Consider the following 17,765-nt stretch of genomic DNA (forward strand, 5'->3'; position numbering starts at 1 on the left):
AGCTATTGCTCTGCCATCCTTGCAGTATTCGGCGAAAGCATTAGCATCGACCTCCGTCTTTCTAATGAACGGGAAGTGACGTACGCCGTAAAGCAGTCAGCACATTTGTATTTTTGTTTTTTTTTTGTGGGGGGGGGGCCTGTTGACCAGGGAAAGAACGGGAGGGGGTGGGGGAGTCAATAAGCTAAGTGATTGGGAGGGGTGGAGTGTACACAAATCAGCTCTGATCTAGAAACCAGTAATCGTGTGAATCCCTTGTGAGTGTAAGCCAGTTGGCAACCATCCCCACGCCGCCCCAACGCTAATCCCGGCCCCGGGAACCCCCACCTGAGCGCGCCCGATCACATCCAGCCGCGTGCGACCCTCAACAAACACGCAACAGCCACGCAGACGAGCGGACACGCTGCGCTGGCGCCACCCCAGGGCCACGGCCCCCCAAGCCAGCCCAGGGAGGAGGGGGGGGCAGGGGGTTTGAGTGGGGAGCCAGCGAAGCCCATCCCTCCTCCCGCAGCCCAGTAAAGGGGCCATCATCAACGCCCCGGGATCCGCCATATAACCATATAACACGGCCCTATTAACCGCCCTACAGGGATGGGAGGAGGGGACGCACCACGCCACCTCCACCCCCACCCGCCAACCCGGCCGACGAGCCACAGCCGCAGCCCCCAAACGTCACGGCATGCCACGGGACCCCCAACGGCACACCAAGCCCAGGGCAGGGCAGGGACCCCAGCCGGAGCAGGCGACACCCACTCGATACACCGGCGTCCAGCCAGTGACCTGTGACGGATAACCAGGCAGAGAAAAGAGGGAAAGGCCAAAGCAGGAGAATGCCGAGGAGCCGCCGCGGGGCAACGCGAGATCAGAGCCCCGACCTCCCCCCACTCCCGGAGTCGGCAGCCCAGGCAGAGGGGAGGCCACCACATAACCTGGTGCAATCAAAGAACAATGTTCCAGTGTTGTTAATCTTACTTTAAAAAAAGTAATTAATTACAGTTACAAATTACTCCTCCCCAAAAAAATATTTGAGTTAGCAACTCAGTTACCTGAATGTTTGAGTAATTAGCTTCTTAGCAAAGTAACTGGTGTTACCTTTCATGTTTTTTTTTCATAAAAAAAAAAAGAAGTAACTTTTGCTATGTTTGAAAGTCATTTAATGTTGTGAAGCAACCGTTACAGTTGTTAAAATTGCTCCCGTTTTTGCATTAGTTCCCTTCTGTTTAAATTTAGATTTAAAACTGTTTCATCATTTAAAGATAGATTCAAGTCAAGATTTTGCCGACTTAGGAGTATTTTGGATAAAACGTTGCTTAAGGTTCGCTAGGAAGGGTCACTACAACAGAGCCTTTCTCAGAAGTCTACAGCTTTAAGATGGCGGCTGCTCACTAACGCCACCGAGTCTGTCATTTCGCATCTAGTTCTATGTGCATGTGATATCTAGCTTAGCATTAAGTGGGCGTTGATTGTAGGCTGTCGGCTTCAGTCAGGAAATATTGGTGCCACCTCGCCTAGCATCGCGTTTGCAACAGCGTCACAACACTCTTCACTGCTTTCCACTTGCGCTCTTCTCTCTCCGTGTCTCTGACTTTTCTTGTGTCATTCAACCAATGTAGTAACGCATAGTAACGCACATTGTCTCGTTGCCGAGACGGTGACAAAATCTGAACGGAGAAAAAAACAATGCACGAAAAACGTACAGTTTTTGAACGTACGGCGTACACATTTAAAAATCAGTGCTTACTTGTACAAATTACGCCGAAACCGTAAAACTTAACAGGTATGTAAATCGGCAGCGCTGTCATGCTCATTAATGTTCCTCTTGGCTTCTAATTGAAAGGGCTGAACAGATGACATGTTTATGTCGCTGGAACCATAGTCTGGAAGCCCGGCAGCGTAACCCAGTGACGTCACCGCCCATCGATGTCAACAACAATGGCGACCTACCAGTTAAAATAATTTTACAAATTGTATAAAAACGAAAACATCATGAGGGGTTTCAATATGAAATTATTTAAACTCATAATAAGGTTTGACTTTTAAGGACTACAAGTCTTTTTATCCATGGTTCCCTTTAAAGACACCACGTGATTGAACAGGTTGGTGTGATCATAGAACAGCAAGCTTGAGTCCAATTGGTATAATGGAGTCATGTGATGTCGAGTCGAGTGAAAACTCTTGTGAACTCCAGTAAGCAAGGCCTCTCTTCAAGATCTCATATACTAGGCCTGAAAGCTTAGTTGTATTTAAGTATTATTTATCTAAAGTTATATCTGTTCAAGAGTTCATAAAAAACAATCGGGGTTCAACGAATATTTAATCTTATTGTAGTAGTTATATTGTTGTTTTTAGTATTAGTATGGCACAAAATAGCCATTAGTGTGAAGCTAGCGCTAATAGCTAATAGTGGCTAACCGCTACGCTAGCGTCTAGCAGTTGTACTTACTATAAGTACATTGTGAATGAGAAATGTAAATGTTTAATCAATATGTTCAGTTGTTTTACTACAAATACGTATGTGATTGTAATTTCCACATTGTATAGTTGGAGTTGGCTGTACAGTTACACAATACATGATGAAAATACTGAGTAATGCTAGTATTAAGATAAATTGAACAGAATGGAACAGAAAGAGTGATTATACATTCTACACTGTGTAGTTTTTTTTTTTCTTTTCTTTTCTTGGATTGGAAAAGGATCTTGGATTCTGAATCCAGTGTGGTTCAGTGGCGAGCCAAAACCCAGGACGACAGTGGACAGGACTAGAGATGTCCCGATCCGATATTTGGATCAGATCGGACGCCGATATGGGCAAAAAAATGCGCATCGGTATCGGATCGGCCGACACAGAAAAATTCCGATCCAGACTTCCGATCCAGTTTTTTTTTTTTTTAAATCCGGTCCGGGTTTTCTAGCGCACTGATATACATAATCCATTCCAGTATTTGCTTCGGTTTCCCTAAAATCCAGTCCGCATTTTACGGCACTCCTTCAACACACTACATTACCGTCTCCCGAGTCCCAATTTACCGAGAGATTTTATCGGTAAAAATGTCAGCTGTGTGGGATCATTTCACCTTAAAGGACGACAAAGACGAGGCAGAGTGCAACATATGCCACAGTAAAGTCAAGCGTGGTGGTAAAGCTGTAAGAAGTTTTAATACAACCAACCTAATCAAGCATTTAGCGACATACCACCACAAACAATATAAGGAGTATGTTAAGAAAACCGAAGACAAAAAGAAAGGTCCTACGCAACTAACACTGGCAGAAACGTTTGCTAGGCATGACAAACTGGCACTTGACAGTCCCAAAGCCCAGGGAATAACAAGAGTCATTGCCGAAGAATTCATTCTGGATGACGAGCCATTATCTCTCGTGAGTAAAGACGCACCATCCAACACTTTTATGCTGCATTCCAGAGAAGTGGGAAATCGGATTTATCCCACTCGGATGGTACCAGTTCCGACCTCAAAGCGTTCCAAGCAAATGTAAGCAACAAAGATGGCTGATCGCGACGAGGTGTTTTTTATTTTGGCCATCCAAAGACATTTTGACCTCCAGCGAACCTGCCTTCCTATAAGCGATCAAATAGTAGAGGAAAAACGACGGCTGAGTTATTGCCCACACTGTTAACTGCCTTTTTTTAGTTACATCCTTTGCTGATCGTCAATATAAAAACATAGCACAACAAAGATAATTCACTTAATGAGAAAAAAATACATGGCGTCTCAAATGAACTTGATTTACTTCATTATTGTGTTATCATTATCCCAAATTCAGATATCGTACAATACCAAACAACACAAATAATGTTCAAAGCTATAAGAAATTTATTACCTCAGAATATTCAACAGTTGTTTACAAACTACGAAAAAATTTACGGGGATATTGGGACTTCAAAGAACCCAGATTTCGGACGACAAGGAAAAGTTTTTGCATATCAGTATGTGGGGTGAGACTACTGAAGAAATTTTGTGTGGATTTAAAACAATGTATACATATTGGACAATTTAGGAAACTGTATAAAGTAGGGCTGTCAAACGATTAAAATTTTTAATCGAGTTAATTACAGCTGAAAAATTAATTAATCGTAATTAATCGCAATTAATCGCAATTCAAACCATCTATAAAATATGCCATATTTTTCTGTAAATTATTGTTGGAATGAAAAGATAAGACAAGATGGATATATACTGGACTGTCTCAGGAAATTAGAATACACAATATTCTAATTTTTTGAGACAGTCCTGTGTATATATACAGGACTGTCTCAGGAAATTAGAATACACAATATTCTAATTTCCTGACTGTCTCAGGAAATTAGAATATTGTGTATTCTAATTTCCTGAGGAGCACGTTTCTTGTATTTTTGTAAAACTGAAAATAACAAGGCAATGTGTCAGTAACTTGCATAAATCACAAAATAACATAAACTGTACACACACGTGTCCATTTGAGCAGTAGCACTAGCCAATTAGCTCACAAGCATCTAACAATGTAACTGCATTTCACCATATATGTGAACAAATTCAAATACACATCATCAATAACTATCTAATGCTCATGAATATAAACAAAGGAGGAATATAACTCACAAGCGATGCATGTATTAGACACAAACAGTGTGATGGGGCTATGAGAACTGCCACTGAATACTGGATGCGGACATTAGCTGGTCTGAATAGCACTGTCTATTAGTGTGAGTTCGCGTCGACATATAATCACGTCAGAAAAGCGCGCCGAAACCCAAATAATCAGCTGCACTGAATCGCCAGCAGAGGGCGACATTACGCCACATAACATATGCAAGTCACACCCAAGCGCCAGCAGAAGGCGGAAAAACTCCATAAAACACAATTAACAAGTTGGCCTTTCACTGTACTGACATTTAAATCTGTCTGAGCGGGCCTAGTGCGTTAATTGCGTCAAATATTTTAACGTGATTAATTAAAAAAATTAATTGACGCCCGTTAACGCGATAATTTTGACAGCCCTAGTATAAAGATATGATTTTCAAAAAATATAAGGATGATGGAATTATGGATAACAACTAGGGTGTTGTGGTTATTGGGATATGGGACGTTGCTTTCATTTATTTATTTATCTATGTTTTCTGGGCTGTTTAATGGACTGGGCTTTTGCAACATTTGTGTATAGGTCATATGCAGGGTTATATGGTGAGATTGTATATACAAGAATGTATATATTTAAATGTAAGGAACTGAACATATATGTCAGGACTTAAGGACAAGGGGTGGGAGTAAATAAGTTTTTACTTCTTCTCACTCCTTTTCGAATACTCATATTTTGTTTTTTTTTTTCATTTTTTTTTCATTATTGTCACCGATTATCGGTACCTATGTATTAAGTATTCGAAATAAACGCGTTCAGTCAATCATTCAATACATTTTCTTGAGCGTCATTTTGTCCAGTGACGTCAGATTGAAACAACTGGAAGTCGGGGTAGTTATTTTTTCTCCGACTTCGCGACTTGGACCTCCTAGTTCGAGTAGCGTTCCAATGATATTTTCCTAGTCGGAGGCCGGGAAAGTCCGACATCATCTTTGTTGTGCTATGTTTTTATATTGACGATCAGCAAAGGATGTAACTAAAAAAAGGCAGTTTGCAGTGTGGGCTATAACGCAGCCGTCGTTTTTCCTCTACTATTTGATCGCTTATAGGAAGGCAGGTTTGCTGGAGGTCAAAATGTCTTGTTTTCCTCTACTATTTGACCGCTTATAGGAAGGCAGGTTCGCTGGGGGTCAAAATGTCTTTGGATGGCCAAAATAAAAAACGCCTCGTCGCGATCAGCCATCATTGTTGTTTACATTTGCTTGGAACGCTTTGAGGTCGGAACTGGTACCATTCGAGAGGGATAAATCCGACTTCCCACTTCTCTGGAATGCAGCATAAACGTCATGCTTGTCTAATAGATATCATATGTATATAGAACTAGATGCAAAATGACAGACTCGACGCCGTTAGCAACACATGCATTGAAAACTACGTGCGTTAGTGAACAGCCGCCATCTTAAAGCAGGAGACTTCCCTTGTAGGCTGTTGTAGTGAACCTTCCAAGCGAACCTAATTAACTTTTTATCTAAAATACTCCTAAATCGGCAAAATCTTGACTTGAATCTATCTTTCACAACAGTTTTAAAACTTTCACATGTCAAAAGTAGACAGAAGGGAAATTATGGAATAACGGGAGCAATTTTAACAACTTTAACAGTTGATCCGCAAAATTAAATTAATTGAATGTAGTTTAAAGCTGCTGATAGAGAATGGGGACTTGAGTATTTTATTTACTGTTTTAAAATGTTAACTTGATACTGAAATGGTTGTTTAATTAAACCTGAGAGGCTTTTTATACAATTTTTGTAACATTAAAAGCATATAATAGCTTGGGAAGTTTGTGGGATTTTCCACCGACAGTTTACAATATTATTTGCACGTTTTACTGACTGACTATGCCATTTCTGTTGGTTATTTAGAATGTTTTGTGTTTGTCACTGAATAAACAGGTCAGTTTCTTGTTACCAACCATCTTGTGTTATTCAAACTCACCTAATTCAGCTGGCTAGTTGTTATCAAGAGTACTAAAACCCTTTTCAACATGAGTCTGACAACTAAGTAAGGAGGCTAAATAACTTTAAACTTTAATACATGCTCAGATAGGCCGGTATCGGTATCGGCCAGTATCGGTATCGGATCGGAAGTGCAAAACAATATCGGTATCGGATCGGAAGTGCAAAAACCTGGATCGGGACATCCCTAGACAGGACAGTTCCATGGTGTGGCCAGCTGTGGAATCTGCCTGAAGATCAACTACAGAGACTTGATACTACGCAATCACTCAGATAAGACATTACAAACTACCCGGGTGGTAGTAGTAGTAGGAGTAGTAACAGAAAAGACAATAATTCTTTTCATCCGCACACACACAAAGGGGGATTTATTTTTTATTTTATCTAAAGAGCTCTATTTTGTTTCTATAGTTTTTTTCATTCTTGTTGTAATTAATGTTCTTGCTGTTCACCTTCCTGTGTTTAAATTTTTGGGTTAACCCTTTAACACCGAACGTGTCGGCAGCGACGCGTTTACGCATATCGTCTTTGAAGCTTCGTCACGCTGTAATTATGTCACCCGCGTGCCGCTGGTTGGTCTCGTTTGAAAGTGTGGAAGTTGATGTTCACACCAGTTTTTATTTGAGGTCAATCGGCCAAGAAAAACGGGAGATAATGTCATTTGAGTTTTATAGTTTTATTGCACTCATAAATATGCATTAAAACGCTGCATGGACCATGTATCCATCCCCATATTTCCATCATTTCTTGTCCTTTTTCAAAATCGAAAGCAGCACAGAAGACTACAAATCCCAAGAGCCGTTGTGATGTCAAGAAGGACGAACCGAATGTGATCATTTTTAATAAATTTTCGAGCGAGGCGCTAACTATTGAAAGGGAGGCATGCGAAGCAAGCAACGGCCGGTGTTGTGCCGAGAAATAGCCGCCCCGCGCGAGCGACTTTGAAACGTGCAGAATGAATCTAAAACTACATTTAGCGCAAGCTAATGCATTATTCCATAACTCAAGGAAGAAGATGAGTCGTATTTGTCGTTGTTTTCTTGGGAGGAGTCGGCGTCTCGGCAAGTAGAAGTGACAGCAGCGCGCAAACGGCGAAAGAGTAGGCTGTGTGACGTTGTGTGTCACGCCGCTCCGTGACCTGTTCAAGAAGAAGCTTTATTGAGTGCGCAAGAAAAAAGAAAAAAAACTTTATTGGGTCGCATGCCTGAAAATTTTGAATTGAACTGAACTACTTGTCAATATTTTTTAAAATACTTTTTTTCAATGTTTATATATATATTTTCTTCACTATAATCTTTTAAATTTTTATGTAGATGTGTGCTGGAGAAGCTTGATTGCATGTACGTATATACTTTTGATAAGGTGATGGGTACAACACCTAACTTTTTGCACTTTTTGTGTTAGATGATATATACAATTTTTTTCTCTCACTATTTTGCACAGTATATAACCTGTTTTGGCCATAGTATGTGTAAAGGCCAAAAACGCCTATGACCATACCTGATGTTTGTGTTGAATAGTCAAACATAAAACTATTCAATCTTATTTTTTTCTATTGAATGTTTATCCTAACAAGTTGAATAAATATTATCCAGCTTCAAAACGGTTGGTCGAGCATGTTTGGTTCTCAATGGGACATCAACATTACACATTTTGAAAAAAAGATTTTGGGATTTTTTTGTCTTTTTGGGTCCAAAATGTGGATTATAATTGGTCAGTGAAGAAAATAACAGTTTAGACATGAAGTTCAAGGTGTCCTGAAAAAAGGGACCCAACTTGGCCATTGTAAACAATTTTTTCTTTGAAATATAAAGGCAACATCAAATGCATGCAAATTCGGCCAAAATAGGCTTAGGTGTTAAAGGGTTAAAGTATCCTAAAATTGAAAGTTCCAGTTCTCCGAACCTAGACGAATGTTAGCATCAGTGGCTTGAAGTTTTTAACACCACTCAGGGCGCTACATCTAATATGTAGAATAAGAATAAGAGGAAAAATCTACTAAATAACTCAAAGTGCAGTAGCAAAGTAAGAGTAGCGTTTCTTCTTCACAAATCTACTCAAGTAGAACGTAAGGCTTAGTAAAACTACTCTTAGAAGTACATTTCTCTGAAAAAGTTACTGAAGTAAATGTTACGGAGTAAATGTAACACATTACTACTAGAGGTGTGCAAAATTTCCGATTCTTAGATTATTCGCGATTCGGCCGTGGAAGATTCGAGAACGATTCACAAACATCCAAATTCCGATTATTGAATTACACCACGTAAAGCGGAAATAAAACGCAGTCAGCGTGGTCTTCAGGACGCAATGAGAAACGGACCGAGAGTAAATATCATGTGCAGCTAATGCCGCTAGGTTAAAAAAAAAAAAACAATAATATCTGACTGCGGCCGTCAGGTGCTACAAACAGCGCCCGGTTGCTAGTTGCTACAAACATACGGCAACACACGGCTATGGTAGATATCACATATATCTAGACTAGATGTGAAATGACAGACTTTCCCGTGCTAGTAAACAGGCACCATCTTAAAGCAGTAGACTTCTCTAGTAGGCTCTGTTTTAACGAACCTAATTACTTTTTATCTAAAATACCCCTAAATCGGCAAAATCTTGACTTGAATCTATCTTTAAATGATGAAACAGTTTTAAAACTTTCACATGTCGAAAGTAGACATGAGGGAAATCATGGAATAACAGGCGCAATTTTAACAACTTTAACGGTTGATTCACAACATTAAATGCCTTCCTTTGTTTAGTTTTTTGAAAAAATGGGGGAAAAAAAACATGAAAGGTAACACTAGTTACTTACTCAATACTCAATTTACTCACATCATTAAATTAATTGAATGTAGTTTAAAGCTGCCGATACAGAATGGGGACTTGAGTATTTTATTTACTGTTTTAAACCGGTAACTTGATACTAAAATAGTAGTTTGGCTTATTTAGCCTGAGAGGATTTTTGAACAATTTTGCAACAAATATACAAAACATAAATTTTTTTTTTTTTTTAAATGGGGGGAGGGGGGCACCAATAATCGATTTATAATCGAATCGGAGTCTCTGAATCGTAATCGAATCGTTAGGTGCCCAAAGATTCCCACCTCTAGTTACTACCCACCCCCGTTTTGGATTTGTTAAAAACAGCTGTCAGACCTAAAACAAAAAACATTGTGTTCCCCTGTGTAATATTCAAATACAAGGGAAAGTTTTGCTAGCTTAAGGCATATAACTGACGGAAGATGATTTAAATGGCAATTCAAGTTACTTTGCACAGCTGGTAGACTGGACGAGAGAAAAAAATATATTAATTATATCTCGTTTATGCAAAGCAGACTGAAGTAATGTAATCTGACTTGCTTCAAAACCTTGTCTCGGGGCATGGAGGGATCATAATTTGCCTCTCCCCCAATAAAAATCCATCCAACACATCTTCCCGTTTATTTTCCTCGGGCTCCCATGTTTGTTTTTGTTCTCACGAACCTTCTATTTGTAATGCAAATGTGACTGCTGAATGGAGGCACTTGGTTCAGATTGACTAATTAGTACCTCCAGCTCTCGCAAAGAGCAGACTTGGTAAGAAGAGCGACAGAGAGATTGGAGCCCAGACACATTTTCAGTCGTTTGAGGCCTCATTTGGGAGCTGTTCCTTGTGCTTTTGTCACCAGTTACTTTGCTCTTCGGAAATAATGTCAAAGGTACGAGATGTTCTCTTGTATGAAAAGAGTTCTGACGTGAGCTCTGCTATGATTGGATTATTTGCCCAAGTACAAGGCTGTGGAAAAAGACACGTATTGTTTAACGGGGAAGAAAAAAAAAAACTTAACAAGTCTGACTGATGCTTCAATTCCACCATCTGAATGAATGTGCTAGCTGGAAATTAAAGCAAAACCAAACACTGCCATAAAAACAAACTATTTGGGAGTGTGAAACACAATTTGCGAGAGAAAAGCAATGGTACACCGTGATATTTTGCATGCAAACACATATTTCAGAATACATTGCGGTAGGTAGAGTGTGTGGAAAAGTGTTCCGACAATGATCTAATGCAATCTGACAGCTATTTGGCCTCACTGGAGACAGCAGAGGAGTTCACACAATATGGCCGCCTCCACCTTTAAAACAGTCACTACTCATTCAGGAGCGCATTTGGGGAAAAAAACTGGCAGTGATTTAGTTTTCATGGCTCGATCGTTATCAAACGGTGACCTTCACAAAGTGCCGCGTTGTTGGGTTTTTATTCTGGGCATGGCCGTAGTATCAAGATTATGATATGATGCAAAGATAATCAAACTTCAACCACAGTTTAAAGGGAGAGACAACCTTTATTCTGTGCATCCCAGCATAAGCAATCGTGTTTAGTGTATGGAAAAAAGACACGGAATTTCATTATTTTGATGTGTAGTAGTGGAGAAAAGGGTTAATAAAAGCCAGTATTACAGTAAGTGGTCGCCCAAAATCGGGGCAGACAGTTTGTCAAATCCAGTACTATTTTAGCCAATCAAATGCAAGCATCCCAGATTGTCTGTCATTCCCTTTTTTTTTTTCATCTTCTTTTTTTAAAAACCTGTCCTGTTCAGCTGCTTGACACGGAGAACGGGAATCTGAGGCTAGGTTCATACTGCAGGTCTTAATGCACAATTCCAATTTTTTTGTAATAGCTGTATTTTTTTGGGCGTGCCCGTTCAGACTGCATTTTTCCATTGAGCGCGTTCAAGTACAGTGGGGCAAATAAGTATTTAGTCAACCACTAATTGTGCAAGTTCTCCCACTTGAAAATATTAGAGAGGCCTGTAATTGTCAACATGGGTAAACCTTAACCATGAGACAGAATATGGGAAAAAAAAAACAGAAAATCACATTGTTTGATTTTTAAAGAATTTATTTGCAAATGATGGTGGAAAATAAGTATTTGGTCAAAACCAAAAGTTCATCTCAATACTTCGTTATGTACCCTTTGTTGGCAATAACGGAGGCCAAACGTTTTCTGTAACTCTTCACAAGCTTTTCACACACTGTTGCTGGTATTTTGGCCCATTGCTCCATGCAGATCTCCTCTAGAGCAGTGATGTCTTGGGGCTGTTGTTGGGCAACACGGACTTTCAACTTCCTCCACAGATTTCCGAATAATACTGCACGCCCCACTTTTCAGTTGAGATCTGGATACTGGCTAGGCCACTCCAGGACCTTGAAATGATTCTTACGAAGCCACTTCTTTGTTGCCCTGGCTGTGTGTTTGGGATCATTGTCATGCTGAAAGACCCAGCCACGTCTCATCTTCAATGCCCTTGCTGATGGTAGGAGATTTTCACTCAAAATCTCTCGATACATGGGCCCATTCATTCTTTTCTTTACACAGATCAGTCGTCCAGGTCCCTTTGCAGAAAAACAGCCCCAAAGCATGATGTTTCCACCTCCATGCTTCACAGTGGGTATGGTGTTCTTCGGATGCAATTGAGTATTCTTTCCCCTCCAAACACGAGAACCTGTGCTTCTACCAAAAAGTTCTATTTTGGTTTCATCTGACCATAACACATTCTCCCAGTCCTCTTCTGGATCATCCAAATGCTCTCTAGCAGTCTCGCCTGGACGAGTACTGGCTTCAGCAGGGGGACACGTCTGGCAGTGCAGGATTTGAGTCCCTGGCGGCGCATTGTGTTACTGATAGTAGCCTTTGTTACTGTGGTCCCAGCTCTCTGTAGGTCATTCACTACATCCCCTTGGGTGGTTCTGGGATTTTTGCGCACAGTTCTTGTTATCATTTTGACACCACGGGGTGAGATCTTGCATGGAGCCCCAGATTGAGGGAGATTATTAGTGGTCTTGTATGTCTTCCATTTTCTAATAATTGCTCCCACAGTTGATTTCTTTACACCAAGCGAAGAGTGGAAAGTTACAGAAAACATTTGGCCTCCGTTATTGCCAACAAAGGGTACATAGCAAAGTATTGAGATGAACTTTTGGTATTGACCAAATACTTATTTTCCACCATGATTTGCAAATAAATTCTTTAAAAATCAAACAATGTGATTTTCTGTTTTTTTTTCCCCCACATTCTGTCTCTCATGGTTGAGGTTTACCCATGTTGACAATTACAGGCCTCACTAATCTTTTCAAGTAGGAGAACTTGCACAATTTGTGGTTGACTAAATACTTATTTTCCCCACTGTACATTTTTTTTCATGAAGTGACGATGACGAGGTAAAAACGTGACCTGGGTGACTGGAACATAACAAGACGAATGCCAGTTTTCGTCTGCCGAAACGACCACGAGACAAAAATGCGACATCATTTCTGTTATATGTTCACAATGTGTGACATTTTCGTATTGTACGTGAAGTATGTCACCTTGCATTGTGGCGGTGAATTGGACATCTAGCACTGTCAATGTCAGCCAAATAGTTAAAAGAGTTCCTTACCTTCGACGTAGACATAGGCACTAGATTCCAAAACTCCATCGCAGGTCTTCAAATGGACTGTGTAAACTCCTTCATGCTCCTTGTATACAGCGCTTAGTGTAATAGAAGCTGTGTTTTCAGTAGTCTTTATGTCGACGTCGCAAGATTGGAGGAGCTGTCTCCCTGAAACGACAAACAAAACTAATGCTGTGGTCGCTATAAAAAGAGTATGGCTTAGTCTGGGACTCTACCATCTCTGAACCAGGTGACATCCCACTGGAAGGGCAGCAGTGGAGAAGTGAAGGAACAGTTCAGGGTCAGACTCTCGCCTTCTGTTACCCACGTTGGTGGAAAGGTGGTAGCAAAGCTAGCTTGCTGCGAAGCTACAAAAAATAAATGTAAAAAATACAAAAATCAAATTTGTTTGGATTTTGTAGGATTAGGTCTAGTAGAATTCCTGATAACACATATAGGAGTTTCAGAGTTGGGTAGTAATGCCTTTCATTTACTTGAGTAACTTCTTGAGAAAAATGTACTTCTTAGTGTGGTTTTACCACACAATACTTTTTATTTCGCGTAAGTCGCCCTCTAGTGTTTGGCCGCCATTACTGGGGTGTTTGCCACTTATAGCAGCTCAGTGTCAGTTAATGTAAACAGTAACATTAGCTGCTGTTGGCTGTGGGCGGCGACGTCTTTGGACACCTTTTTTACAGTGTACACCTGCTGAGCCAGAAGAGGACCCTACAAGCAAGTTTATTCGGCATAATATGTGGCTAAAAGCTGGCAAACGACGAGGCAACAAAAGCAAATGCACTGAGAGAACCATGCCATTTGGTGAACCATACTGCTAAAGCCAAGAAACTAAAGATCACCCGATCGATCACGTCATTTTCAAAGTATCGGAATCGGCAGAAAAAAATATCGGACATGCCTTTTTTTAATATGTTTATATATATATTATATATATTTATATATATATTTATAGATTTTAATTTAATCGTTTTCTAATTGTATTTAACGTACAGACAATTGTCTTACACTCATCCAGAGTCTTTAGTTTTGGCTTAAAACAGGGCTATCAAATTTATCGCGTTAATGGCGCTAATTAATTTTTTCTAAATTAATCACAAAATATTTAATGCAATTAACGCATGCGCTGCACGACCCACTCACGCATTGTCATGTTCAATCTATAATGGCGCCGCTTTACCTATATATAGAGCTAAAAGGCAGCGTAAAATGAGTAGAGTGAATTTTGGCAGCCTTTGGAGCCTTTTTTTTAATTGGCTAAAGCCTTACAATTCCTCTCTCAACTATTAGAAATATTGTGGGAAGCACTGTGGGGAAGAAAGGTAGTAGTTGATCTTTTTCTTAACACCCTATGTTATTTCCCAACGCAGAGAAGATATATCAATTGGTGCCACTACGCACAGTCATGGTTGCACTTCCCATCATGCATTTGGGCAGAACAGTTAAATGGCTACAGTATCATTTACTGAAAGCTCAACAAATACACTAGATGGCAACATTTAGTCACAATATACAAAGTAACATTTATCCTTTAAGAATTACAAGTCTTTCTATCCGTGGATCCCTCTCACAGAAAGAATGTTAATAATGTAAATGCCATCTTGAGGATTTATTGTCATAATAAACAAATACAGTACTTATGTACTGTATGTTGAATGTATATATTATTCCGAGTTTTATTAATTTTATTCTTAATGCATTGCCAAGATGTATACGATCGGGAAAAATTATCGGGAATGATTGGAATTGAATCGGGAGCAAAAAAAAAAAGCAATCGGATCGGGAAATATCGGGATTGGCAGATACTCAAACTAAAACGATCGGGATCGGATCGGGAGAAAAAAACATGATCGGAACAACCCTACAGGAAACCTTTCACGATTGAAGAACTCATTAGAAGAACTCATTATGCCAAGTTCTAGGAGAGGCTGCTGTTAAATAACAGTTGATTCAGCGTATGGTGAGCAGTGTTTTTAATAACGGCGATAGAGTATATCGGTGTTACTGACGGCGTTATTTCTTTTCAGTAGTGAGTAATCTAATTACTTTCCTCATTTTTGCAACGCAGTTACCGTTACTCAGGATGTAAAGGTGTGCATTACTAGGCGTTACTACGTTGGTTGAATGACGCGAGAAAAGTGAGAGACACGGCCTCATGGAGAAGGCAGAGTGGAAGTGGGGAGGAGGAAAGGGAGTTGTGACGCAATTGCAAACGCGATGCTAGGTGGAGAGGTCAGGAAGGATGTTTAGTTATACTGTTTCGTCGCTTAGCAGGCAGGCATAGCACTCTCAGTTGCACTGTATTGTAGCCTACATGGGACAATAGATGGAAATTGTTTATATTGTGTCACATCACATTACGGTCTGTTAAATTTAACTGTCCATCTCAAATTAAATAATTTGAAAATTTACATTGTCATTGCTTGCAACGCGTTAAAGTACTGCGTATGTTGTCATGACAAGCCGGTGGCAGGGTGGGGTGGGGGGGCTCTATAATGGTCTCTTGTCCCCAGGCCCCTTCAAGTCTGTTGGCAGCCGTGGTACAGTATAATGATAATAGTTAATATAGATCAAGGGTGTGCAAACTATTCCACAAAGGGCCGCAGTGGCTGCGGGTTTTCATTGCAACCCATCAAGATGACACTTTTTCACCAATCACCAATCAGTTGTAGCGAAGACCAGGACCAGTACTGCGGCCCTTGAGAACCGGTTTGCCCACCCCTGATATAGATGAAATTGTGCTGAGAAAAAAAAATACCAATATTTTATTTTTTAAAAAATCAGACGTTGTAAGGAATTACTCACAATGTTACTCATCACTTGAGTATTCTTTCCAACGAATACTTTTTTTCTTTGTTTAGTAGTAACGCTACTTTTACTTGAGTAAAATTTTTGGCTACTCTACTTATCTATGACTATTTTTTTTTTTTTATAAACTGTGGTGTCTGTATCACAGATTAGAGATTTTGGAATTTCCATTTTTCTGCTGCACTGCCTATGAAATACAGAAACACAAAAACAGGGAACAGATGAACAAGGCATTTCCTCAAGGAATGCACTATGCAAAAAAACCAAAGATGTGACAGCTCATGGATAGTGAACAATTCCTGACAAGCTATTACTTCAGCTAGAACTTGTCAAAAGCACTGAAGCGACACAATCCCACAAAAAAAAAATGAAGCTACGGGTGCTGTGAGGTCTTGTCAAAGCTCCCTCGCAAGGATGAATCTGAGAAAATGTGGCATAATTTATTTGTGTGCTAGACTATCACAAAGATGCACGCTGTTTTAATAATAATCTCCCCAGTCGGATCCTTTCTTGCCATCATTCAAAGGATCGACCTTTCCTCCCCGCAAGGATAAATGTGCCGCCGTTGCGCTTTTGTTGATTGAGTGAATCGCCTTTGCAAGCCGTGATTGTTTCCATATGAGATACTAAAGTATAAGTAACGTTATTCCGTACAAGCTGACAAAGCGCTATTCAAATCTCCATATCTAAGGGTCGTTTATCTGTCACAGTGATGTTGACGTACTGCATAGCAAGTAACAGGAAAGGTATTGATGTCAACTGTACGAATGAATTGGGAATACTTTGGCAGTTTCGGCGCACCAAAGCAAACACTTTAGTAAGATACGATAGGAGAGCGACCCAGCGCATACAGCAGTGCAAATATCAACGAATCATTCTGAACACACTGCTCTGTTCTTTGGTCTGTTTAGTTAAGGCCTGTTTTTTTGTTTTCACATGTCAAGAATCTGAGCTACCATATTGACAATCAGAGTTTAGCTACAGTGGGGAGAACAAGTATTTGATACACCCCACTGTATATAGTAGTTTGAAAAAGTATCAGAACCTTTTAGAATTTCTCATATTTCTGCATAAAATCATCAAATTTGTCAAAATCACACAGATGAAAAAACTGTCTGCTTAAATAAAACCACCTAAACATTTACAGGTTTTCACATTTTAATAAGGATAGTATGCAAACAATGACAGAAGGGGGAAAAATAAGTAAGTGAACCATCATTGTGAATATTTTGTGCCCACCCCCTTTGGCAGCAATAACTTCAATCAGATGCTTCCTGTAGCTGCAGATCAGTCTGGCACATCGATCAGGACTAATCTTGGCCTATTCTTCTCTACAAAACTGCTGTAATTCAGTCAGATTCCTGGGATGTCTTTCATGAATCGCTATCTTTAGGTCATTCCACAGGATCTCAATGGAGTTCAAGTCTGGACTTTGACTTGGCCACTCCAGAATGTGTATTTTGTTCTTCTGAAACCATTCTGAAGTTGATTTACTTCTATGTTTTGGATCACTGTCTTGTTAGCATCCATCTTCTTTTTAGCTTCAACTGTCTGACAGACGGCCTCAGGTTTTCCTGCAAAGCATCCTGCTAAACTTTTGATTAATACTTATTCATACTTCCATGAATGATTGCAAGTTGTCCAGGTCCTTAGGTAGCAAAACAGCCCCAATACATGATGGTCCCTCCTCCATGCTTCACGGTGGGGATGAGGTGTTGATGTTGATCTGTTTCATTTTTCCTCCACACATGACGTTGTGTGTTACTCACAAAGAATTCAACTTTGGTTTCATCAGTCTACAAAATATTTTGCCAAAACTTCTGTGGCGTGTCCAAGTGCCTTTTTACGAACATTAAACGAGCAACAATTTTTTTTTTTTAGACAGCAGCACCACTTTTAGCCATAGTTTTACATATATTTGATGTACAGTTGTGGTCAAAAGTTT

The 17,765-nt window shown here is 40.0% G+C and overlaps 1 protein-coding gene across 1 annotated transcript in view; it reads right to left on the minus strand.

The window, feature by feature from the left end:
• LOC130914549 (myomesin-3-like) overlaps positions 1-17,765 on the minus strand; it is a 193,708-nt gene that overhangs the window by 91,138 nt on the left and 84,805 nt on the right. The window contains exons 9-10 of the mRNA XM_057833824.1: positions 13,234-13,365; positions 13,004-13,165 (exon numbers count right to left, since the gene is read on the minus strand). Coding sequence (XP_057689807.1) covers positions 13,004-13,165; positions 13,234-13,365 — 294 coding nt within the window. The remainder of the gene's footprint in view (positions 1-13,003; positions 13,166-13,233; positions 13,366-17,765) is intronic.

The sequence above is a fragment of the Corythoichthys intestinalis genome, chromosome 4 (genome assembly GCF_030265065.1).
Source record: "Corythoichthys intestinalis isolate RoL2023-P3 chromosome 4, ASM3026506v1, whole genome shotgun sequence".
NCBI lineage: Eukaryota > Metazoa > Chordata > Actinopteri > Syngnathiformes > Syngnathidae > Corythoichthys > Corythoichthys intestinalis.